At 34.9% G+C, this 26913-nt stretch overlaps 1 protein-coding gene across 4 annotated transcripts in view; it reads right to left on the bottom strand.

Annotated features, from left to right (window-relative positions):
- The window catches only part of SCAF8 (SR-related CTD associated factor 8), a 271710-nt gene that overhangs the window by 158899 nt on the left and 85898 nt on the right, over nt 1-26913 (bottom strand). For 2 of the 4 annotated variants that reach the window (XR_005010872.1, XM_036766917.1), the window contains exons 17-20: nt 24881-25025; nt 23482-23550; nt 20526-20744; nt 17357-18827 (exon numbers count right to left, since the gene is read on the bottom strand). Coding sequence is in view for 3 of the 4 variants with exons in the window: in XM_036766917.1 (XP_036622812.1) it covers nt 17371-18827; nt 20526-20744; nt 23482-23550; nt 24881-25025 (1890 nt within the window). In the remaining variant the exon portion in view is untranslated. Of the gene's footprint in view, nt 1-16672; nt 18828-20525; nt 20745-23481; nt 23551-24880; nt 25026-26913 lie in introns of those variants that run through there. The other 2 variants (XM_036766918.1, XM_036766919.1) reach the window with 1 other exon arrangement.

Below are 26913 nucleotides of genomic sequence, written 5' to 3' on the forward strand. Positions count from 1 at the left end.
GAGAATTTAAAAATTATTAGACTACCTAAAAGCCATGATTAAAAAAAAAGAGCCTAGATATCATCTTTCAAGAAATTATCAAGAAAAATTACCCTGATATTCTAGAACCAGGGGGTAAAATAGAAATTGAAAGAATACACCAATCACCTCTGGAAAGAGATCCCAAAATGGAAACTCCCAGGAATATTATAGCCAAATTTCAGATTTCCCAGGTCAAGGAGAAAATATTGCAAGCAGTCAGAAACAATTCAGGTATCATGGAATTACAGTCAGGATCACAAGATTTCACAGCTTCAACATTAAAGGACTCTTAGGTTTGGAAGGATATTACAGAGGACAAAAGAGCTAGTATTACAACCAAGAATCACCTACGCAGCCAAACTGAGTGTAATCCTTCAGAGGAAAAAACAGACATTCAATGAGATAGAAGACTTTCCAGCATTCTTGATGAAAAGACCAGAGCTGAATAGAAAATTTGACTTTCAAATACAAGACTCAAGAAAAGCATAAAAAGGTAAATCAAAAAAGGGAAATCTGAGGGACTTAAAAAAGGTTAAGCTGTTTATATTCCTACATGGGAAGATGATATTTGTAACTCATAAGACTTTTCTCATTATTAGGGTAGTTAGAAGGAATACCTACACACACACACACACACACACACACACAAACACACACACACAGGCCCAGGTGTGACCTGAATATGAAGGGATGATATCTAAAAAAATAGAATTAAGGGATGAGGAATGTACTGGAAGAAAGAGAAAGGGAGAGGTAGAATGGGGTAAATTATCTCACATAAAAGAGGCAAGAAAAAGTTTTTACAGTGGAAGGGAAGGGGGGGAGGTGAGAGGGAGTGAGTAAACCTTATTCTCAACAGAATTAGTTCAAAGAGGGAATAACATACAAATTCAATTGAGTACAGAAATCTATTACCCTACAGGAAAGTAGGAGGGGAAGGGAATAAGGGGGTTTGGGAGAGGGGCTGATAGAAGGAAGGGCAATTGGGGGAGGGAATAGTCAGAAGCAAAACACTTTTGAGGAGACACAGAGTGAAAGGAGAGAGAGAATAGAATGAATGGGGGGAAATATGGTTAGCAATAGTAACTGCAAAAAAAAAAATTTTTGAATCAAGTTTCTTTGATAAAGGTCTCATTTCTCAAACATATAGAGAGCTGAGTCAAATTTATAAAAGAGCCATTCCCCAACTGATAAATGCTCAAAAGTTACAGGTTTTCAGGTGAAGAAATCCAAGCTTTCTATAGCCATATGAAAAAATACTCCAACTCACTATCAATTGGAGAAGTGCATATTAAAACAATGCTAAGGTACTGTCTCATAGCTATTACATTGGCTAATAGGACAAAAATGGTAAATGACAAATATTGGAGGGAATATGGGGAAAATTAGACATCAATGCACTGTTTCAACCATTTTGTAGAGCAATGTGGAACTATGACCAGAGGGCTATAAAACCCTTTGACCTAGCAATATCACTACTAGCTCTATATACCAAAAGATATGGGAAAAAAGGTGGAAAGGACTTATATGTACAAAAATACTTATAGTAGCTCTATTCTGGGAGCAGGGAATTGGAAATTGAGAGGATGCCCATCAGTTGGGGAATGGCTGAACAAGTTGTGGTATGGGATTATGATGGAATGCTACTGTACTATAAGAAGTGATGAACAAGATGTTCTCAGAGAAACATGGAGGGACTTGCATGGGCTGATGCAAAGTGAAATGTACAATATTACAACAATATTGTAAGATGATCAGATGTGAATGACCTAGCTACTCTTGGCAGTGCAACTATCCAAGACAACTCTGAAAGACTTATGATGAAAGATGCTATCCATTCCCAGAGCAAAAACTGATGGTGTCTGAATACAGCCTGAAGCATACTTTTTAAAAAAAATTTCTTTATTTTTTTGAGGTTTTTTTTTTGTCTATGTTTTCTTTTACAACAATACTATTAGGGATATTTTTTGCAGGACTATATATGAATTACCTAGATCAAACTGCTTGCCTTCTCAATGAGGGGAGGGGGTGGGAAGGGAGGAAGGGAGAGAATTTGGAACTCACGAGTTTTAGAAATGAATGTTAAAAATGGTTTTTGCATATAAACTGGAGGAAAATAAAATACTAAATAAAAAAAAACATAAAAAATTATATGCTAACTTTTTCCCCCAGACCTGAAATCGGCATTGGGATTCACTCTCTACCAATACAGATTTTCAGTTACTCTGGAACTTAGAAATAAAGTGATTTACACAGTCACACAGTTAGGATGGGCCAGACATGATGCTTGCCAGGTTTTGCTGATTCCAACCTCCATCCAGCATACTGTGATGCCCCATACTAAAAAAAAAACCTCAAATTTATATATGGTTTTAAGAGTTACAGAGTACTTATATACATTCATCCATTTGATCCTTGAAATAGCCCTGTGCCTAGGTAAAGCAAGTGTTATCCCCATTTTACAGATAAGGAAACAGATCAGAGATGAGACTATAGCTAGTCAGTGTCAGAACTGGGATTTGAACCCCGCTCCTATAAGTCCAAGATAATATCCACAAATTCTTTCACATATTTCTCTTCATAGCAAAAAACAAACAAACAGACAAAAAAAAAACAAAAAAAACAAAAACCAACCTTGAGTTTTTTAGTCTATGGGCCTCAACAGAAAAAAAAAATTCCCAATTTCTTGCTTTTAATATCAAATTCTCTACCATGTATTTTTTCCATGCCAAAGTAAGATATAACTATACTGATAGATCCCAAAAATATTTTTAGCAAAATGTAAATTAAACAGACATTATATTGGGACTACTATATGTCATATGGAACTAAAATGTCTTACTTTAAAATCACTGGGAAATTCTAACTTAGGGAGTGCTTTTCCCAAATTGCTGTCCTTCCTTGTAAATCACAAGTGATGCTAAAGATACATTCCTTAAGATTTTTAATGTTTATCAGAATGACTTTGATTGTAAAATAATAAAAGTCAAAGCTATTTTTCCACCTTTCTGAAGATAATATGGAATAGGTCCACTTGTCCATTTTACCATACTATACTATAGAACAAAAAGGAAAAACCTTTCTTATCACCAGGAAAGGAGAAATATGAAAAAAAAAACCCTCCAAAATATGCTCATTTCCTATATCAATTACTCTATGACCTAAAGTCGAAGCAGGGAAAACTTTTAGAGTATGTACATAAGACAGATCAGAGGTACTCAATAATTCTGAAGCCTACTATTACATTGTAAATGACTAATTACTATATCCTTTATATTTTAATCTAATAAAGACATTAGAGCTCTTGAAGAACTATATGTTAAAAGTGAAAGAGATAAGTCTGACTATCACTAGAGAAGATGGAATTATTAGGCATTACAATGAAGATTCATTCTCAGTGGTAACTGGCCAAGTAACAGGCTTCATCCCTTCCGTCTCCAAGAATCCACATTACGGATAAGAACTGGCTTCAGTATCAAGAAGACATGACCTTTAAGTCCTGTCTCTGACACATGATGATTATGTGAGTCTAGGTAAGTCATTTAACTTTTCAATGCTCTGAGCGAATCTAAAAGGTGTGTAAGTTGCAGAGAGAGTGACATTTAGTAAGGAGATCTTATCTTAACATTTCCTGTATCAATGAAAACAAAGGGCCGAGCCTATTAATTTATTAACCCTATTAATTTTTCAAGACTTGAGACAATGTCTCAATCCCTGTCATCAGGCTGAGTCAATCAAATCTATTTAAATATGAAGGAAATGTAGACCCTTATTTTAGTTTGTAATTCACTACCAAATGAAGCCAGAGTGAGCAACAATGGTGCTGTTTAAACCATCACCCCAGACAGGCAGGACAAAACTCTCAAGTGAGTTAAGTCTGAGGTTGATTCCTTTAAAAAACAAACAAAGAGGCCATACCTAATCAGGGATCAGAAAAGGATATCTGTTCATTTCAGGATGCAAATTTATGACAAGGGCTCACATTATTTATGTACTATGTTATTTCTAGATTTAGGAGGTCAGCCAACAGAAATTTTAAGGTTTGAAGTATCACTTAATTTCTAACTGGTCTGCATAAAAAAAATCAGTTATTGATTTAAGAAAAAGTTATAATTTTTAAATAATCAACAAATCAAGACAATTATTACCACTTTAAATATTTTGAGGGGAATTTTTTTCTGGGTGAGAAACTGCTATACCTAAATTTAAATTGACAGAAAAGTCAATAATTGCTGCCCCTGTCAAAGGATAATCATTTACGAGTAGGTTGTTTAGACTTATAAACAATGTGGCAAGTCAAGTATTTTTAATGGCCTGGTAGGTCAATTTTGTTCTCTGCAAAATTTGTTGTTAATCATGTGTTGTGCTCCAATCTTACACTTCCAAGTCTGCTCTGCCTGTAATACTAAAGGAAAATAGGGCTACCAGCACTAAGCTTTTTTTTTTTTTTAAAGATGAAGACAAGGTTTCAATCTCCGTCATCACTCTGAAGAGAATAAAACCATTTTAAAGTAACTAAAGTTTATTCCAACCCCAGGATAATTTTGGCTTGGCTCCTTCCTGCAGTTTTAAAAAAAATAATGGACTTCAAAATAATGAGTTACCAATAATAAAGGTGGGCTGCTATAGAGGAAGGAAACTGTCATGATGTGATTTTGGGCAACTCAGAACTCTAGGAATCTAAGGCTTAATTTTCTCAAGGCCAATTTTGAGAAGCAAAACAAAAGCAAGCAAAAAAGAATAGGCAAACTGGAATATTTTGCTGGAGGTAATGGCTATCATTTCTTTTGGTGATATGGTCTCACCTCTCTCCCCCTCTTTTATGGTACTTGAAAACCTGGTAGAACTAAAGGAAAAGGGGATAGGTAAATGAAATAAAACCATATTAATTCTAAAGAAAAACTACAAAGCAGGGTATTACTTATCCTGATCTCTGTGTGTGTGTGTGTGTGTGTACATACACACGCACACACACACACACACATATATATATAAAGATCAAAGGTCATTTGTAGAAAAAAATTATGTAACAGTCAATAAAAAAGTTTATTATGCTAATCCATATAAAATAACTGCAATGCCTCATTTATCCTGAATTTTCATGCAATGAAGAGCTACAAACAAAAGGCTTTTGTGGGTTTTTTTTTTAAATTTTAAGTCTTTGGTAGGGAAATCTAATTAAATTTAGAAAAATTCCTTACTAAAAGAAGAAATGAATTTTCCTATTTTAATCAGAGTATGTGGAACATGATTCAGCCATCATGATTAACATATCCGTAACCTGACATTTCTGTGCTATTTCCCTCATGCCCTACTATGGCTTTCTAAGTTGTGCCCATGTCTCTCCACAGGCTGTTGGGATGTCAACTCTACCTTCTTGTTAAAATGCCACTGCTTTACCCTCTATTCATCTGCAGTTTCTAAACCAGTTGGGAAGGTTCCTAAGTTTAGCAGAGTAAACAGCTGGACTGTTGGCTTAGGGGAAGAGGGACGGAGGGAGGTGTACTTGCTTCTGTGCTCTGCTTTTTAAGTGAAATACATGAGGACTACAGAACTTTGTGATGATCCCAGAAAGATGGGTTTTGCTTGCTTCATTGCAGGGTGAGGTATTTCTAGAATTTTTAAAAATATAAACCTTATAAAAGGCTAAATTATGAAATTTTATTACTTTGTTCAATTTTAGAATGGTAATCACATAATTGTTTTACTTCATTCTGACAATTTTGTCTTTCCTCTCTGCCACTTGCTTATGTGGTTTATGGGTTGCTTTATGGGTTTCAGTTTTCTCATCTGTAAAATGAAGGGGTTGTATTAGATGATCTCTAAGATCCCTTCAAAATTTTAAATTATATGTTTACATGAATTTGAAACTTTGGGAGCCTTTGTTTTTGTTTTTTTAACATACATACAACATTTAAAAGAGTAAAACAATATAATTCTCAATACTGAGAGTATAATTTGGTAAAAGGCCACTTTCCAAAATAACTGTTAGTGACATTTCTAGAGGATGGTAAAATGGCATCTTTAAAAAAAAAGTCCTTCTTCCTTTTCCTCAGGAGACTGAGCTAGTCATTCAGATTGATTTTATTAATATAAAGATCCTTCAATTAGAAAATTAGGGAAAAATCTGACACATATTAATGATGAGCTAGTTCACTTGGTTAAGGTAGGAAGCTGAGGCCAAAGGTTAATGATACCTGCAGAGCATTTACTTTTGTTGTTTTTGAGGCCAGCCTCCACCCCTTCCAACTACATGGTAACTCCTCAAATTATGGAGACCTAGTCTACAAACTGCATAGTAAACTGATTGTTTAGAACTTGGAACAAACGTTTCTGGAAGAAACGAAATCACAAAAGATGCTTCAATTCCCAGCCAGTATGGCCCACAAGTCTGATCCATGTACAGAAAGTATCATAGGAACTAATCACTACATCTAAATGTTTCCAAGGAAAAATACATTCATAGTTCCATATTAGGATAATGTAGCTACATTAGGAAGCATTAATCTCTTTTTATTTCCCTCCAACTGGATGCTAGTAGTCACATGGGCAGGACCCTCTGCCTAGGGCGGAGGCTAGAATAGTGTTGAAACAGAGGATTAGAGTAGGAAAGGGCAGAGCTTTTTTTTCCTCTCTTGGCTTCTTTGTCTAGTAAACAGTAATAACAGCATCTGTTTTTCTACAGAGCTTAAGGTTTGCTTCATGAATACTTCCCTTGAAATAGCCCTGTGACACAGTCATCTTTAGAGGAGTTAAAATGATCTGCTCAAGGTCAACTGAATCTGAAGCCCAGATTCAAACCTAAGTTTCTCTTGATTCCAAATCCAACATTGCCTCCATTTCAAGGCAGGCACTTAATATCTGTTGAATCTGTTAGAGAAGAGACTGACATGATGGTGGTGTTGAATTGAGGATACAGGGGTTTGGCATGGGTAGTAAAAGACTGTAAAGTCAAAGGTTTCCCGACAAGAGGGTATTTTTCAGTTGGAGCCAGTTATCCCAGTACCTTCATTTTTCTTTTGAGTCCCCAGGATTTTACTTCACACGTCTTCATTATGACCAGTGTGCACGAGTTTCCCTGACATACCGAAGAAAATGAACTCTGGTGGAACCTCCCCTGTTCTCTCTAGGGTACAGAAACCTTTACATTTCCCCCTACCCCCTCTACGGGCTTTTCTCATTTCAGTCTTTTCCATACACCACTATTTTCCTTCTTTCATCAGTTTTCTCAAGTGGAAAGATATACACACCTAAGTGGTGATAATGACTATGCAAAAGACTGAAAAAAACCAGATTTGTTATCTATGGATTTCACCACAGGAGTTCTAGAGGGAGCTGCTCTGCTAAAACTGGGGAGGGGTTTAGTGTAAGAGACTTCACCATGACTGAAATTATGGCTGCTTGGGATTTGGGTGAGAGTGCATCCTCCCTCCCAATCATTGGCAGTATCAAATTCTGTGAGACTGAGGGACAGAGGCAAAAAGAGAAAGAAGTTCCAAACTGCTGCAGGTGGGAGGGAAGGAAAGTTCCAGCAGCCATCCAGTGAAGCTGGTCATTCAGGTAAGGCATTCAAGTCAAGTGAAGAACTACTTGAAGATTTTAATTTCACAGTGAATTTTTCCTGCCACCTACTTCCTGAACTAAAACTGGTATAGAGGAAAGAACGCTGCATATGAAAATTAGAAGACCAAGGTTGAAATCCTGGTTTTCCTACCTCCATGGCTTTGAGCAAGCCACCTTACCTTTTTTTGGGTCTCAGTTTTCAAGACTGTAAGAGGGTAGGACTGGATGATCTCTAAGACACTTACTAACTCTCAATCTTAAAATACTATTGAGCTTCCTTTCCCTCTTCCCCACCGTCAAAGAGCTGGCTTTTGCTCAGGCAATGCAAAGTAACTTATCAATGGAAAACCCCATCTGATTGAAGGAGTCACAAAGTATTTCAAAAACAAATATATGACTTTAGGATTAACTAGGGATTTGGATTATTTTATACTATTGTTTCCCCTTACTTTTGTGAAAAGGAGGACTAGTATGAGGATCAAATGAAGTAAGTATAAGGAGCCGTGTAAACCATCAAGCCCCAAGTCAACTGTTATTGGACACATTTGTAAAATAGGCAGAGGACTAACAGAGCGGATAAATGCTTCCCCCCTCCCCTGGCTCCCTTTGCTCAAATAACACTTTTCCTGAAATTTCAAATACTATAACCTTTGAGGACAGAATGTTACCATTCACAAGTCCCTAAATACCTCTTTAAATAAATTATATATGCTTTTTTTTTCTTATACAGCAAAGATATATGCTATAAAAGTCCTGCTAGAAAACTAGGAAGCACAAATCTGGAGAAATATTTAATTATACCCCTTTGGAAAACATAAAGGCTCTAAATACTTCCTGAAGAAGTGTTAGTACTCAAAAGATATAAAAAACTATTCCTTTTTATAAACATTGCTAATGTGTCCCAAGCCTGACATATACAGGCTATATAACCACGGGCAAATCACTTATCTCTTAATGCCTGAGGCAACTCACAAAGACAAGGTTGAGGAAACATTGGCCACCTGAATATAGTACACCCAATTTCCTCAAAGGGAGGTACCTACACCAAAGAAATCATAGGTCTAGAAATGCATATTGTATATACCCCACCCACAATAAGCATGCCTCACCTAATATTAATGGGCTCCAAGATGAGATTAAGTGAAACAATATTACTGGGTACTATTACTGTCACAGGAACAACTTAACAAGTGGAATATATCTTTTTGTATATGAAGGAACGGGGCTGTGGGTAGCTGTGGTTACTCTTGAAAAGAATTGCTGGGTTTGGGAGACACTATGCAGGGGAAAAGGAAGGCTGGCACAGTAAGCAGCGAAGAGTGCTAGGTGCCACAGTAAAGCTGCAAATTAGCTGTGTATTTCTGATGCTCCTTTATTTTACAACACATCTGTAAATCTGTAAAAAGCATTTTTATTCCCTGGCTATAAAGAGAAAAAATAAGTGTGATACAGATACTATTCCTGAGTTATCAATAAGCTAAAACCACTAAACCAATACTATGGAAAACTTTTAAGAATTCCATCATTTTTCTTCTCTCATCAAATGCAAAACTGCATTTTAGATATATAATCCGCTCACTCCTCTAAATTCTTAGGTATTTTTCATTTGAGAATTCCGGAATCCTGTTGTTCAGGAGGCCAAGGCTTATGTCACATGCTCTATTTTCATTCACTTCATTTTCTTCAAAAACCATAGTGTTGTACAGCAGAATGAGGACATGATATTGGGTTAGAAAACCTAGGGTCGAGTTCTAGCTCTGCTTCTTACTAGTCTTGTGATCCTGGGCAAGATAAAGAGACTCAACTAGATGATCTCAAAAACCCTTCTCAAACCTGCTACTCTATGATTTTCCTTTGTTTATGAATTTTTCATTACCTGTTTTTGGATTCTCCTCACACATTGTAAGGTAGGTTAAACAGGGACTGAAACTCCTGTCACTTTTCATAAACGGCCCTTTCTTTATACTCAGATGTGTAAATTCCTGGATTTTAGATAATCTTTAGGCCTACTTTCCAGAAGGCAGAACTGTGAAGGTACTACACTGGTTCAAAAGTACTGATCAAGAAACCAGTGGAAACAAATAGCACATTGACAACAAAGTTCAAAGACAAAAATGAAACTGCTCACATTTTTGAAATGCAAGCCAAATTTAAGCTCTAGCTACTAATCATTGCTGTTCAGTCATTTTTCAGTTGTTCCGACTCGTGGTGGCCCCATTTGGAGTTTCTTGGCAAAGATGGTACAGTGGTTTGCCATTTCCTTCTTCAGCTCATTTTACAGCTGAGGAAGCTGAGGCAAACAGGATGAGGCAAAACAGACTTGTCCAGGGTCATATAGCCACTAAGTGTCCGAGGCCAGATTTGAATGCAGGATGATTTGTCTCCCTAATTCCAGGCCTGGCGCACTCTATTCACTTGTGCCACCTAGCTGCCCAACTGCTAATGGTATCCAGGCTTAATTACTAGCCCCTGGAGAATTTAAATTGTCTTTTTTTCCCCCTACCAAACCAGGATCTGTCTATAATTACTCCAACTGGCTTCATGATCCCAAAGAACCTGTCTTTTGTAAGCCTCAGAAAAAGTCTCATCCCTGGTTGGTGATACGATCACCACTGCAGACAACAGGCTTGGCACAAAAGGATGATACGTTAGTTACAGGAGACTTCAAATACTTCTTTAACTTGCCTTAATGATAATTTCATGCTTCAAAAGGTGAAGGAATTAACAAGGTGAAAATCTACTCTGGATCTGATTCTTCCTAAAAGAAAAGTGGCTGCTAAGGTGGAAATGAGGGTAACCTTGGAGAAAACTAACTACTCATTCATAGAATTCGTAAAGAAGAAAGGAAATCTAGGCATAATTTCAAAGGCACTTTAGATTTTGGAAAGCATATTTTTAAGCTATTAAAGCTTTAAACTGCACTAAGACTTTTGGGACAGCCTATATTTGAAAGGATTTGGAGGAAAGCTAGGTAGATTCCCTAAAATGCTTCAGGGGAGATCAAGTCAGGAGAGGTTAGAAAGAATGAAATTTTGAAGACACAAAGGGAGATGATTTCACTGAGAAGAAAAAACAGGATTTATAACAAGGAACTGAAGTAGATGGATAGGGAACTCTCCAGTCAACATATTTTTAAAAGATGGAAGGCCCTACGAAAAAGAAGCAAGAATGCTAAACCTAAGAATGAATGGAGTATTTATTAAGCACTATCTACGTGAACTGAAGGAGCTGAGGGTGGTTTAGGAAACTAAAGACTGCAAAAGGGTTTGTGAGACAAGGGAGAATCAAAGAAGGAATAAGATCCTTGCTTGGAGCAGATGGGATGAGATTAATGAAAAAAAAAAAAAGACATGGAGCTACTTAATTCTTAATTTGTTTTCTTGTCAAAGAATGATTTTTATAATGGAAATGACAAAAACATCTAACATCCCTGAGATAACACCTAAATGCCCCTGCTGAATTCAAAACACTGAGCCTAGATAAACTACACCTTCAGGTCCTAAAAAAAAAAATAGCAGATGTAAATGCTGAGCTACTATCTCTGTTACCCGAAAAATTGTGAACATTTTTTGCAAAAAACAAAACCAATGCAGCTAAAATTAGAAGAGAAAATGGAATATGTGGTAACTCTTTGTTAAAGGCCTCATTTTAAAAATACATAAGAAATGGATTCAAATTTATAAGAATAAGAGCCATTTCCCAACTGATAAATGCTCAAAGGATGGACAACTTTCAGAGAAAGAAATCCATGATACCAATAACCATAAGAAAAAAATGTTCTCACCAATAACTAAGAGAACACATTCATACCCATCAGATTGGCAAAGCTGACAAAAAAGGAAAATAACAAATGCTGGAAGAGGTAGGGGAAAACAGGGACAATAGTGTACTGTGCATAAAGTGGTGAACCGATCCAGAAAGCATTTTGGAACTATGGCCAAAAAGTTATTAAACTGTGTATTCCCTCTAATACAACAATTACACTACTAAGTCTGTACCCCAAAGTGATCAAAGAAAGAGGAAAATAACCCATATGTGCAAAAATATTTATAGCAGCTTTTTTTTTTCTTTTGCAGAGGCAAAAAACTGGAAGCTGAGGGGTTATCCATTAACTGGGAATGGCTGAGTAAATGATGCCATATGAATGTGAAAGGAGCATTCTTGTGCTATAAGAAATGACAAAAGGGATGGTTTCGGAGAAACCTGCAAAGACCTGTACAAACAGATGCAATGAGAAATGAGTAGAACCAGAATAATTTGTATAATAACAACAATACTGTAAAGAGAAAAACTTTGAAAGACTTATAACTCTGACCAATTCAATGAGAAACCATGACTTTGGAGGATGCATGATGAAATGTTACCAATTTATTAAGGTGGGTGATAAGACTCAAAGTACAAATTGTGACACATGTATTTTTTGGATATAGTCAATCTGCTTTTTTAAAAGGGGTTTTATTTTTCTTTATCAATGGCAATTGAAAAAGGTAAGGAAAAATTGTGGGGGGAAGAGGATAGATGGAAGACTTTTCTTTAAAAATTTTAATTAAGAAAAAAAAGGAAAAATATGGAAAATGAGGCAGGTACTCCAAGACTGGAAAAAGCGGAAGGAAATGTCTTAATTTTCAAGAACAGGGAAGAGAACAGTTTATAAACTATAGGCCAGAGAGCTTGACTTTAATTCCAGGAAAAATTCTAAAATCAATTATTAAAGAGATGGTTGGGGAACACTTAGAAAAGGAAGCAGTGATTAAAAACAGCTAATATGGGTTCATTAAAGAAAAAAGTCATGTCCCACTCATCTCATTTCCTTTTTTAATAGGATTATTCAACTAGTAGGAGAATGCTGTGGGTAGGTTAGTTAAATTTTGGCAAAGCTTTTGATAAAGTCTCCTGCTATTTATGTGGAGAAGATGGAGAGATATGGCTTAAGAGGATAGATTCAGATCTGGTTGGTTGGCCAGTCTAAAAGAGTCATTGTTAGTGCCTCAAAGTCAACTGTCAAGAGGACTGAAGAGGAATAATTCCCTGGTATTTATGCTATGACTTATCAATGACACAAAGCTGGGGGAAGGAATCTCCTCCATAGAGTGGATAACAGAATCTAGATGCAAAATTATCTAGGTAGGCTCAGAGCACTGAGCTGAATCTAACAAGATGAAATTCAATAGGGATAAATACAAAAGATTTACACCTGGTACAAAAATCAACTTCACAAGTAGAAAATAGGCATGAATGGACAGCAGTTGCTCTGAAAAAGATCTAAGAATTTTGGTGTTCTGCACAATCAGTGAGAAAATAATGTAATGTGGCAGTCTTTAAAAAAGCTAATGATCTCTTGAGATGCAATAAGAGAGGCATCGTTTCTAGGAATGGAGAAGGACATAATAATCAATGCCATATTCCCTCATCAGATCTCATTTGGAGTAATGTGATCAGTTCTGGGCACAGTGGTTAAACAAGGACATTGATAAGCTAGAGAAATGTTCAGAAGGCAAGCAGGATGATATGGTGACCTGAAAAATTGTCTCAAAAATTACAGCAAGCCAGATTGATTAGGGGAAAATTTATATAAGACTATGGCATGATTGATTCTGTAAACATTTATCAACTTATCATTTATCAACACGTATCAATTTAGATATGCCAATTTTATACACTATGCTTAAAAAAATAGACACTTGTACCTCCTCACAAAATCATTAAGACAGAAGATATTTATATCTGTATTTTTAAAAGTTTGAGCTCTTTGGAAAAGTTATTATACATATAATTATGCTATTAGTTTAACTGATGGCACCTATGCACCAAGATACTAATAATAGGTGCTCAATAAATTCTTGCTGAACTGACCATATGGAATTTGATTATGAAAACTCAAAGTTTTGGCAATGAACCTCAAATACTTTATTAGAAAAACAATTTCAAAATGATTTCTAAACTTTTAATTATATTCAGAATATAACTAAGTATTTCAGGTGTATTGGCAGCTTTTTTCAGAAGAGAAAATCAATGCCTGACAGTAAAATTCAAAATGACATTTTCACAATGAACTGAATATAGTTTTAAAAATTACATACGCAGAGAAAATTAAGAGGTAGCATGATTTAGTAGCTAGAAGGCCAGCCTTGGAGTTAAGAAAACCTGGGTTCAAGCTCTGCTTCAAATACATACATAGCAGTTGGATAGCCATGGACAAGTTATTTAACTTCTCAAAGCCTCATGATATTCTTTAAAACCACTAGCCACAGATAAGCTGCCTGATCTGGAAGAAGTTAATGATGAAATCACACATCTTGACACACAAAGGAGTACAAAAAATAGTTGTGTTTTAAAAGGTTAACTTTTCCTTAAGTGAAATGCAGCTTCTCCAAACAAAACCAAAAAATTTCTTCCGTCAGCCTTTTTATACAAATGAAATATAGCAAAGTGACAATAAAATAGCCTAATCCTCATAAAATAAAATATTCTACTCTTTTAAGAAAGCAACAACTTAAATATTAAATAAAAAATTTTCAAGAGAAATTTTATGTAAAACCAATTCTATGGTTTTAAATGAGTAATTTCAAATTCTTTTTATCTTTCACTACACATCTCTTTCAGTTATAGTTGTCTACCCTACACATAATAAAATGAAATTAGTATGTAGAAATAAGTATTCTATCTATAACATGATGCAGCTAAAGACTACTTTGCTGTACAATAAGCTTTTATTCTACAATATTAATTGTAACAACTGTTGGCAACTGTAAAAATACAATATACATCTATGCTAGGAACAGAAGCCAATGTTTAATGAAATGTTAAGACATTTACAAATTTTTTTTAAATCAACAGTTAATTCCTTCACTAATGTACATTGCAGAAAACCAAATAAGCCGGCCTTTCCAGCAAGTTACAAATGAAAATGATATTCTGATTTAGAATAGAACATAATTTTCATCTGCTGCATTTTAAAACCCTTTTATTTGAGTGGTGATACTTCTCTGCATGTTTCCAACTACCAGTATTACAGCAACAAAACTGTGATCAGAAGCGTGGTTAGTTAGTTATGTATACCAAAGTCAAACTCATGAAAATAAGATCAATAAGATCAACTTGTTTTTCCCCCCTTATATGATATATATAATGGTGAATGCAAAGCTACTAGATGTTCTAAATATTTATTATGAATAATATTTTCTTTCCTATATTAGAGAAAAATGAAAAAAGTACATTTGAGAAAATATTATTCAGGTCCTTTAAGAAACAATGCGTCACAAATTCAAAATGTGCGTGCTTACTGTGTTTCCACAAACAATACTGCTATCTGATCAAATATCTTCCATTTGAACTTCCAACCAGTACACTTTTTAACATTTTGCCTCCAGCTTTACAGATTAAATAAAACTCAAAGGAGAAACAAGGTCTGGGACCAAAAATGGCAGAAAAGTACTGTGATATTTTATTACTACTTAATGCAAGTGAATTTACCATCCAGACTTTAAAATATTAACTTAAGTACTTATGCATAAAAGAAATCCCAGTTACTAAAAACTGAACTATAATGCCATAAAAAAATTATGTTTTCTTAAGGACAAGTCTAATAGTTTTCATGGATGCTAAGATCCTGAACCTCATGCATAACACATCACAGATTTCCTTCCCCTAAGAAAAGGTCTAAAAACAATACACATTATTAATGGGATTGAACTCTCTTGAAGGTAAAGGGCAAAATTCTACTCTCACCTCTATTCCAGATAAAGGAAAAAAATAAATACAATGACAGATATGTATATGTGTGTGTGTAACATATATATGTATATTACACACACACACATATGGGGAAAGAGGTAGAGAGCAAGAGAGAAAGGGAGACAGCAAGGGAGAGAGAGAGAGAGAGAGAGAGAGAGAGAGAGAGCAAGAAAGGGGGAGAGCAAGAGAGAGCGAGACCGAGAGAACATGTCTCGATAAAAAAGAATTTTCATTTTTGGCCAGGAACCTTGCTCTACAGCTCCAGATCCCTCCATGTGAGCAAAACCTACACTAACTTAAAAGAATGTATCTCTCACACACACACACACACACACACACACACACACACATACACACCCCTTTGAGAAAAATGACAACTTCATTTGCAAAGGAATTTTATAAAATAGCAAATGACAATATTTTGGAGATGGGCCAGGAATAGGGAGCATAATTACATAAGGAAATGGTTCAACGTCTTACTTAGATGCCTAACTGCCACCACTGGTTATTTCAAAACAAAACAAAAGAGAAACAAACAACAAGTAAAGGAAAATAGGAAAAAAAAAAACACTACTGATACTTGATTTTTCTCAGAGGCTAATCTGAACAATGGTACCCAGAGGTTCTACTTTACCCGTAAGCCTTCAAAACACAGTGCTCACTTTGTCTCTGGTATACAATTTTGTTTTTTAATCCAACAATACCATAATAATTTTTGTGTAATAATTCTGGACTTTGGAAATTCACTTCAGGCAAATAACCAGTAAACAATTTGATGCTACTGCTAGCTATCCAAAAGACCAAACATATTGTTGAAAAAAAAAAGACAATGCCAACATTCGCTTAAAATTTGGCTACATGCAAAGCTATGGTTTTGTGTTTGGGTTTTTTTTTTTTTAAGGTTACGCCAAACCTCCAGTGTATTTCTTTAGTGTTTCTTATTTTACCTTCCCAAGAGTAAGAACTGCAACTATGAGCATGAGTAATTTTAAGCAATTAGCCAATCTTCTCTAATTTTCTTTCTACCAAGTCTTAAACAGCATTTATTTTGTAATCTAATTTTATTCAGTTGTGTTTCTCTGTGGGTATGTATATAAGTACATGCCCAAAGAGAAACAGAAAGTGTCTACATACAATTTACACAATAGATATATACATACATACATTATATATACATACTAACGAGACCGCATGATTTTTGGTAAAAAAAGTACATGCTTTTTCTACCACACTGTTCTTGCATTGGTCTTACAAAAGTAATATAAACCTTTTGCAACAACTAAAGCATGTACTACTGCTGATCCAAGATTTTAATAACTTGTAGGTTAAAAAAAATACAATGCCTAGAACACTGTTATCAAACAAATATGTTTTATTGGCAGCTAAAAACAGAATTCACCCAACAATGAAACTTTTTTTTATATATTTTTTTCTTTCTTTCTTTTTACTCACTGCAGTACGAGGAACAAATCACAGACACTTACTTTGGAGATAACAGAGACCATGGTGTAGATTTTACAAAATCATTTTTTTTAAATCTCTGTATTGTGCTCCTCAAATGACTATGAGTCAGTCTTTGTTTTGTTTTGTTTTGTTTTTTTTTGCCAAATAGCAGAACATAAAATATCACAGCTTTGTCTATACTTTAAAATTCTGCAGCAACCTAAAGACATGGACAGATACACCACCAACTGTTGTTTTCGAGTATATCAATTTCCATATCAACCTAATAGTAGTATCTAAAAAATTCACTTTCTTCCATAGGAAGTCTTTGTTTGACAAGCTGTTATTCATCTCTTTGACGTTTTAAAAGTATCTGGGGCAACATTTGAATTTTATCAGAAAATAAAAAATGTTTACCTACCATGTTCAAATTAAGAACAGTGTCTATACAAGTCAGTTGTACAATTATTTAAGTGAAAGATGAACATGAACATCAGATTAACTTAATTCTGGCAGACAAAAGTGAACTACTAAGGTCCAGTCAGCCATTTATCTATTACAGAGAGATGACAACTTTACAAAAGGTATCTTTTACCTACTGAGTGATGATTATGTCCCCTCAGTTTCTGTGCTTTCTACCACTGGTTCACTTTCTATATCAGCTTCTGTGTCATTCTTCTCTTTGTTTATTTCACTTGAAGATGTCAGTTTTTCATAAAGTTCAGGATCATTCTGTACTTGTAAAGGTGGTGGTTGATTATCTGTCTCTGTATTTTCACCATTTACCTGGGGTACATTATCAGCTTTTCGTTGAGAAGTGGCCCCTTCAAAATAGTCAAAAACTCGGGGATGTGGATGTGGGACCCAGGTGTTCTGAATTCTGTCTCTTCCAAAACGATTTCCATTAATTTCTCGGCAGAAATCAAAATCTCTGTCATCTCTATCCCTTTGTCTCTCCCAGGGTCTTCTGCGGTCATCAAAATCTCTGTGAGCATCCTGTCCAAATCCTCTGTTCCAAATGGGACCACTTCTAGGATCAAACCTATAATTTCCATGTCTAAATCTACCTCTGTCTTCATGGAAGCCTTTGGGCCCACCATAGAGAGGTAAAACACGATGCTCTCTTTCATCAAAATCTCTATGGCCCCAAGGCTTATCTGAATTAAAACCAAAGTGGTCTCTTCGACCAAGGTTATCTATACCTGGTCTTACAAGATTTTCTCTTATATCTATATGTGGTCTTCCAAAGTGTTCCCTTCCATCTATTGGAGGCCTTCCTGGACCTTCTCTTGGATCTACAGGTCGCCCCACTACGTCCCTAACATCCACTGGTGAAGGTCTACTAATGGTCTCCCTGTTTTCTATAGGAGGAAAACGATAATCTCTATCTCCTTCCTGCTGAATACTATCATTCCCAAGGGGTAGCCTTTTTTCTGGATTAGGAAGATGATCTATATTTGGTCTTAAAGGAGCTGGAAAAGGTCTCTCTGCCTGACCGAAAATATCTCCTGGAGCAAAAGGACCACGAGGTGGAGGATGAAGAGAGGCATCAAGGATTGCTGGAGGAGGGAGTCCTCTTTGCGGTGGAAGTCCAGGCTGCATTAAAGGGAATCTTGGCCCAGGAGATTGTGGTATAAGTCCTGGACGAATATCTAACATTGGTATTCCAGGCATTCTCTGACCAGGAATATTTAATGGGGGTAAGTTTTGAGGCCCAGTTGGTGGCTGTGGTCCCAGAATTCCAGAATTACTTGGAACATTTGGTGGCTGAACTCCCAGGAGTCCAGAATTGCTAGGAATATTTGGGGGTGGTACCCCCAAGAGTCCAGAACTACCTGACACATTGGGTAGTTGTGGTCCCAGAATTCCAGAACTACTTGGAATATTTGGTGGCTGTGCTCCAATAATTCCAGAACTACTGGAAACATTAGATGGCTGTACTCCCAGAATTCCAGAATTGCTTGATACATTTGGTGGCTGTCCACCTAGAATTCCAGAATTGCTTGACAAATTTGGTGGCTGCCCACCTAGAATTCCAGAGCTACTTGAGACATCATTGTGGATCACTAAAATGGAAAGACAGAAAGCAAAATTATAAATATTCATTAAAATTAAAGGTACCTAATATAAAATGCATTCACAATAGGAAATTTAAGTTCCTGACAATGAAATGGTGTACTATGAAAATATTAATGTAGAAGGATCAAAACACCTATCAATTTTGATAGGTGGTAGCTGGTCAAGAAAAGTACTAACTACTGAAAAAAAGTTTTTTAAAAACCAAAATCTATCTATAATAATCTTGCTATCATTTTTAATCTTGTACAACTTTCTTACAAACGTATGTGAGCTGTAGTAACGCACGTGAATCTCAGTACTTTAAAAAATTCATCCCTCCATTCCCAGGTTCTACTGAAGAGCTACAAAGATGAGGGGATGGGTCACTTTTAAATACGTTTTTGGTAGTAAGGTATATGCTGGTTTTATTATATTGGGGAAAGGGATAGGAATAGCTTTTATTTGAGTGTTGGAGATCATTCTTAAAACAATTATTTTTTCCATTTTTTAAATAAATTTAAAGTCTACAACCTCTAGTCAGACTGCCTGCTAAATTGAATATGCTTTTCTGCACATCTAAATCAATCTCAAGTTGACTTTTAATACATGCTTTTTTATAAAGTACAGTTCCTAGATTTAGCATTGTGTTATTTTCTTGTTATTATTTTAAGCCTTGTAGTGACTAAAAACAATTCGCTTTTATTATTTTGGGGGAAATGGGTGTCAAATTTCGGACATGAAGTAGGAAATAAAAACCATAGGTTTCTTTTTCACTAGTATGTTGACTCATCATAGTAAAGGTAGAAGTGGGTCACTTGGGCCTACTATAATTTGAGGGAAATGTCTTTTTAATGTCTATAAGACTTTTTTTTATTTCCAAGAGAGAGTGGTAACTATTTTTAGATATTAAACTCATTTGATAGATAGATATAAAACTTTAAATATCAAACTCATTTAGTTTAAAACTTTTGCTGGTCACTTGCTAGAATTCAAAGCAACTATATTTTTCCTTTATGTTTAGGCCTTAGTCATTTGTAAAATGTGTAAATATGTAAAGACTAAAATATGTAAGGTTTCTTCTAATTTTTAACTTTATGATTTTTGGCTACAGGATAATGACAGAATATACTGCTTTAAATAGAAATTTTAGAGGTCCCTTAAGAAGTTAATGCATACGCATTTATCTCCTGCTACACTGCTTTGCAGTCCAAAAAGTGCTAAATGGCACTAAATACCAATTATCTTATGTTTACTGAAGCTGAAAATTATCCAGATTTCTTTTATACATTTTATGTATATATAAAATCTAGCAGAGATACTTTTCAATTTCAAAATAATATACCAATCAAATTAGAAAAATTTCTACTTGACAGGGAAATCAAAACATAAATCCATTTGATTGAAAAATACTAAATACTAAAAATTTAGACCAGACTTAATCTCATCAAATAAAACAGAACTATGGCAGATAGGTACATGAATATCACTCTCTATAGTCCCAATCCCAATGTATTACTGTGGCTCTCTGCTATTTTCAGGGTAAGGCTACAACAATGAGACAAAATCTTGTAATAGTTTAGCTTGTTATATTCTTTTACTTTTTCATTCCTTTACTTTCCCTATCTGTATGTGCGTGGAATGTGAGAAAGAGATAGAGTAGTTAGGTTAGGTTAGGATTTTTGGATCATGCTTCTGACATTTATTACCTGGTCTGGTACTTTCACTAGAAGAAAGCTGGTGGTCTGTGAGGTGTGACAATTTTTCTTCTGACTCTGGCTGGTTACTTGGTGGATTAAAAACACTTCCAGCTGACATGGTTGAAGTAGCAAGACTGCTAGACACAGAGCCAACTGGCAAAACAAGGTTACTAAAAGCAACATCTTTCATTGTCTCTGGAGTCATGGATATTGGAGGCTGTACCAGAGCTGTTTAAGAAAAATAAGAGTCTTATTAAAGGAATCTGTAATTAATCCAATTCAATAAACGTTTTAAAAGTGAACCTGTGAGGAAAAAATTGTGTTAGCAGTTGTGGAGGATAAAAAGCTGAAAAAAGACATAGCCTCTGCCTCATTTAATAAATTTCAATTAAAAATTTACATTTACCACTAAGTGACTTGGTCAATATTTTAGATGGCTCTCACTGTACTTTTTTTCTATCCCTAGACTTCCTATATTTTCTCCTCAGAAATATACTGAAGGGACTATATATCGACAGTAGATAGTTTTCTGCAGCCATTAGCCAAATCAATAAAATGAGCATGATAATAAATATCTATAGTACCTAATTCACTCGATTGTTGAGACTCAAATGAGGTAATATATGCAAAGTGCTTTGGAAGTTTGGTATTACAAAAGAAGAATGATGGAAATAACAAAATATAAACTAAAAACTGGATAAGGATAGACTGTATAGCTAATGTGTAAAAATATGTAAAATATCTTTTGGTCTTCTTAATGATTTCATATATATTAATGCCCCACATATTCAAGCCAGACTTTTACCAGCTTCAGTCCCAATAATCACAAATAGCTATGAAACCAAAATGGATGCAAAAGCTGCAATAAATCCCCCATAATTTGTTTCACAAGCAGGCATATGTACGAGAATAATGGTGTACAAAATAAGGTACATTAGAATCAATTTGCTGTCAGGAGTAAGTGACAGCTAACAGAAAAGGGTAGAAAAAGAAAAATTACTAGCATAACTTCAATTGAACTGGAATACAACAGTATTTAGAATAGGTTTAAATAGGCTTACACAACTATAGTTCTTCAGGCGTTCATGGTATAGTATTAAAAATGATGATTTTAAGTCATTTATAAAATGATAATGTGTTATATACTGAGATTAAGTAAACAAAAATAAAACAAATAATTTTAATAGTCTTTAATGGATAATATGTCAGTTATATGCAAAATTCATTTATATGAAACACCACTTTCCTTAGTAAGATATGAATAGATGTATAAAAATTTTAGTGGAGATCGAGATGAATTATAAAGTAGAATTAATATTAACTAAATATTTGCCTAAACCATTTACAATTAGGGACTCTTTTCTGAGCAGTCTTTTGTGAAACTAGATTAGAAAGTAAGAGTAACATCCTTATGCCTCAGTTTTTTTTGCTTTGAAATGAAAAGGTAAAGAATTATCGGTTCCAGCTCTAGATATACTATCCAAAATAAATATGGTGCAAACCCAGCATTCTTTCCAAAGTGCTACACTGCCTCTCCAATCCTCATGTGAAATAAAGATAAGGCTTATTAGTTTTACAAATAAGTAGAAATTTCAAATATCAATTATTAGCATAAAATAAGGCATATAACAACTGTTGTTACTATTGGTTCAGTCATGTCCAACTCTTCATGACTCTGTGGACAAAATCACTTCAATACTGTCCATGGGGGTTTTCTTGGCAAAGATACTGGTATAGTCTGCCATTGCCTTCTCCAAGAGATTAATGCAAACAGATGTTAAATGATTTACCCAGGGTTACAGAGCTAGTAAAGTGTCTGAGGCTGGATTTGAATTCAGGTCTTCCTAACTGCAAGCCTAGAACACTATCCACTGACCTAGGTGCCTAACAATCAGAAAAAGAGAAGAGCTAAGGTAAGGGTACCCTTCACTGGAACTCTTTAAGCAGATTTTAAATGACTATTTGTATAGGTTATAAATTTAGGTTCATAATTTGGGCAGGTAATTTTTTATCAAAACAGATGGCCTTTTAGGTCTTTCCAATGCTAAGATTGTTTAATTATAATGCAGTATTAGTACAAGAAGGAGCTTAATAAGAGTTCCAGAGAACGACTACTAAAATAAGGTAAAGGGGAACTGGGAAAGAAATCTTAAGACATGTTCAGGACTAAAAGTTTAAGTTTTATATTTTTCTCCTTTTCTTGTCCTTGCACAAAGCAATGTGACTGATTGCAGAGAAAATCAGCACATATTTCAATAGAAAAATAAAGCCCAAAATTTTAGAAAACAAAAGTCCCATTAAAGAAATGAAAAGAAGTGCGATATAATGTAAAGAGTGCCTTACTTGAGTTCATAGGAACTTGGATCCAATCTCAATTCTGTTTCTACCTGTGTTCGCTTTGGGGGCCTATTTCTTTATCTATGACATCAAGGGAGTGGACTACATAATCTTTAACATCCTATTCTAGTTCTATGTTATGTTCATAAAAATAAAGAAAAAATTAGCAGAATAATCAAATGTTAAATGTATGTGCATGTTAAAAGTATAACTTAGACCTGTTTTTATAGTAATTTTTTTGTATCTTTTATCAAATTTTTCAAGCAGAATTTCCTAAATATTGTTACTTGAATTACTGAAAACTTCTAAATCAAAATTAGGAAAAGTGAAGACTCAGAACGTCTGGTGAGTAAAGAGAAATATGGTGAAAATAAAGTGTGAGAAAAATCAGACATATTAACCATATCTGAAATCTGTGAAAAAGACTTAAATATAATAAATGACTAACAGAATTTAACAGTTTCATTTTCTTCCTAAAATATCAAGACCCTAATAATAAGGAAGAGATAAAAATGCCAGCACACTTGGTTGTGGCATTCATTCCAAAGATACTAAAGATCTAAGGAACCAACTGATACAAGACTGATATGATCAGAGTTTCATAATCAAAAGAAATTAAAAAACTCACATGTTGCCACTACTGGAGGAATAGCAGGGGGTGGTACAACAGGTGGTGGAACTGGTGGTGGCATGAAACCTAGACAAAAACACAAAGAATAAAAAAGGAACCGAATCAATAATTTATTTTAAAAATTCCATAGCCACATGTGGACAAAGTACTTCTAGACTAATTATTAACTTCTACATTCTAAAAATTATTATTGATCTATTAAAGATAGCACCTCACTTTCACTTGTTATCTCATTTGATAATCACAATACTTCTTGGAGGTAGACTGGGTAAGTATTAGGCTATTTACTGAATGAAAACTGTGAGCTTCTTTAAGCAGGGACTGTCTTTCGCTTTTGTATGTGTCACCAATGCTTAGCACAGTGCCATTCTCATAGCAGGTAGTTAATAAAGGCTTGCTGACCTGACACAGAATCACAGATCATTTCTGAGCAGAGTCTAGAACCCAAATCACAAAAACTTATGCTCTTTAAAGTAGACTTTACTGAGGCATATTTAAGTACATCAATAATATTACATGATTAACTTACTAATGTCATTATATGACAATATGTACAAGATATATATGGGATACATATAGACACTTGATGAATGTCATTAAAAAAAAAAAGAGTTCTCTATTCTTTAAGGGAAAAGAGAAGTAACTTCTACCAACTCCCTCCACCCCATAAATACTACATTTTTTTCCTACCTGGACCAAGATAGCACTGAAAAGCTTTCCTTTTTGTCTTTACCCTTTTAAGAATGCACAGTAATGTGCAAATGGGACATTAGAAAACATAATCATGGCTATCTCTAAATCACACAGCTTTTGAGACACTTTAGTATAGTTGCATGTTAAAATGGCCTTATTTTAAAACCACAGGAACGTGCAACTAAGGGAACTTTTGTTCTTAAAATTTAATTCGCCATAGAAAAATACAATTAACACAATCAAACATTTAGGCAATCAAAACAGGATACACAGAATATAAAACATACTAATGTTTCAAAGTTTCTTTTTTCCCCCCACAAATATACAAGATTTTTTCTAATTTATAACTAACCAGTATTTTTAAGAAAAGTTGGCTTCAGAATTAGGAAGACCTGAAAGTTCTGCAACATTCTATGCAATGTTCTAAGGCTAGAAATTGCAGAAGGCACAGACTTACATTGGTAGAGATTCCTTACCCAGTAGTTCTTTATACCAGTGAAGTCATAGGTCAAGCCTCTATCACTCTATTTAGTGGTACAGGTAAATCTGACTATGAATTCAGAATGTTCATTTAAAAATTCTTTAATAATGAAAAAAAAAATCAAGTTTATCTCTATGTCTTCAATATTGGGAAAAATGGAAAAGAAACAATTTTAATAACACAGCAGAGATCAAATAACAAGATTCCAGAAGAATTTCTTACCAGGAGGTGGTTGTGATGGGTTGAAACTTGCTCGCAAGAAAGGAGGTGGAGGAATTGCACTAAATCCTGGAGGAGGAACGGACATTGACACTGGAAATGTTGGTGGAACTAAACTAACAGTAGGTACAGCAGGTGCTACTGGAATCTTTTGTGGACAGAAAAGAAAGACAAAACATTCACTTTTCAAATGTTTAGTGATAATATCTTTTAAAAAATGAAAATTTAGCATTTGCACATTATCTTGATTTTAAGAAAAATCACAATCATGTTTTATATTTCTGCTTCTAACACTTTAAAGTTCCCTTCACCCTTTCTTTGATCAGCTCTTCCTTTAATATCCTTCTTCATTTACTCCCCATCTTCCTAGAAATTCACACTCAGATCATAACCACTGCATTTAAAACTGTTTTTAAGAGTAATTTTAAAAGAAAAAGAAAGTTAAAAGAAAAGTAAACTTATCCAGAAAAAGAGAGGTGAAAATGAAAGCAAGTACTATAGAGTACAGTATTGATCGAGGGGAAGTGATAATAATATTCATTCATACATGTTTGTATATATTCATTCATTTACCTCTTGAGGCTTTTCCATGAACCTCCTAGTTATTGGTTTTCATTCCCTCTTAGAATTACTGCCTATACCTAACGTTTATTTGTATACAAATTGTCCCATTTCACATACCCTTGTCCTTCCAAATACAGTAAGTTCCCTGAGGGCATGATATGGCCAGTTTTATTTTCATCTTTGATGACTGGCACTCTGTATGCTTCATGACTGATGAATTTAATTTTACATAGTCTCTCTCTTAGTATATATATTAAATATACATGAATGCACACATATGTATATCATTCAGTTATCAAGCATTTGAGAAGTACCTAATATGTTCCAGGCATTATGCTAGGAACTGGAGATACAAAGACAAGTTAAAACAGTAGATGACCATAAAGAATTTACATAATATAATAAGTGTGTTCAAAATGTATACAAAATAAATATAAAGTATTTGGGGGTATGGGCTAGACATGAAGCTAGAGGGATCAATAGAGGTCTCTTAGAAAGTAGTGCTTAAAGGTGATCTTTAAAAGAAACTAGGCTTTCAAAGAGGTAAAGGTGAGAGAAAGTACATTTCATGCACTGTGAATATCCAGTGCAAGGCATGTAGGTGAGAGATGGAGTGCTGTGTGAGAGGGACCAAGAGGCTAATTTGTCTGGAACTTAGAGTGTGAAGGGAAATCATATATAGGTTAGAGTAGGGTTGTGAAGCGCTTTAAATGCCACATATTTGATTCTAGAGATAATGAGGAAGCACTGAAACTTTAGCAGCAATGTGATTTAGGGAGCTAAAGTTCAAAATATCATTTTGGATATGTCTGGAGCTGTATGGATGAGAGATTAGAGAGGAGAGAGACTTGAACCAGGAAGACTAATCAGGAGACCACTACAATATTTCAGGCAAGGGTGATGAGTACCTAAATTAGGGTAGTGGTTATATGAAAAAAAGAGAAAGAGCTGAATGATGCTATGGAAGTAATCATACTGAGATGTGCGCATGAACGACTGAAAGGATAGTGATACCCTTGCCAGAACAGGGAATTTTTAAGAGTGAGTTTTGGGGATAAGATAACGAGCTCTAAGCAAAGATAACTTGTCTTTTTGGACCAGGTGAATTTAAGATGCTTACAAGACATCCAATCTGAAATGTCCACTAAGTAGCTGGTAATAGGGGACAGGGATTTGACATACAGAGATATGGGTCATCTGCATGGCACAGTAGATAGTCTCCTCATCTGTAAAATTAAGAGTAATAATAGCACCTACCTCCTAGGGTTGTTATCAGGAACAAATGAGATAGTATCTGTAAAGTGCTTAGCACAGTGCCTGTATATAGCAAGTACTATATAAATTTGTTAGTTATTGTTATTATTACTGTTAGTCAAACTGCATTGATAAAGGGAATTTCTTCATATGACAGACTCTAAACAAAATGAAATTATTGAACCTGTCCTATCTTTAGAATGTTCCAATAATTGTTC

Source organism: Trichosurus vulpecula, chromosome 7 (genome assembly GCF_011100635.1).
Source record: "Trichosurus vulpecula isolate mTriVul1 chromosome 7, mTriVul1.pri, whole genome shotgun sequence".
NCBI classification, from domain to species: domain Eukaryota; kingdom Metazoa; phylum Chordata; class Mammalia; order Diprotodontia; family Phalangeridae; genus Trichosurus; species Trichosurus vulpecula.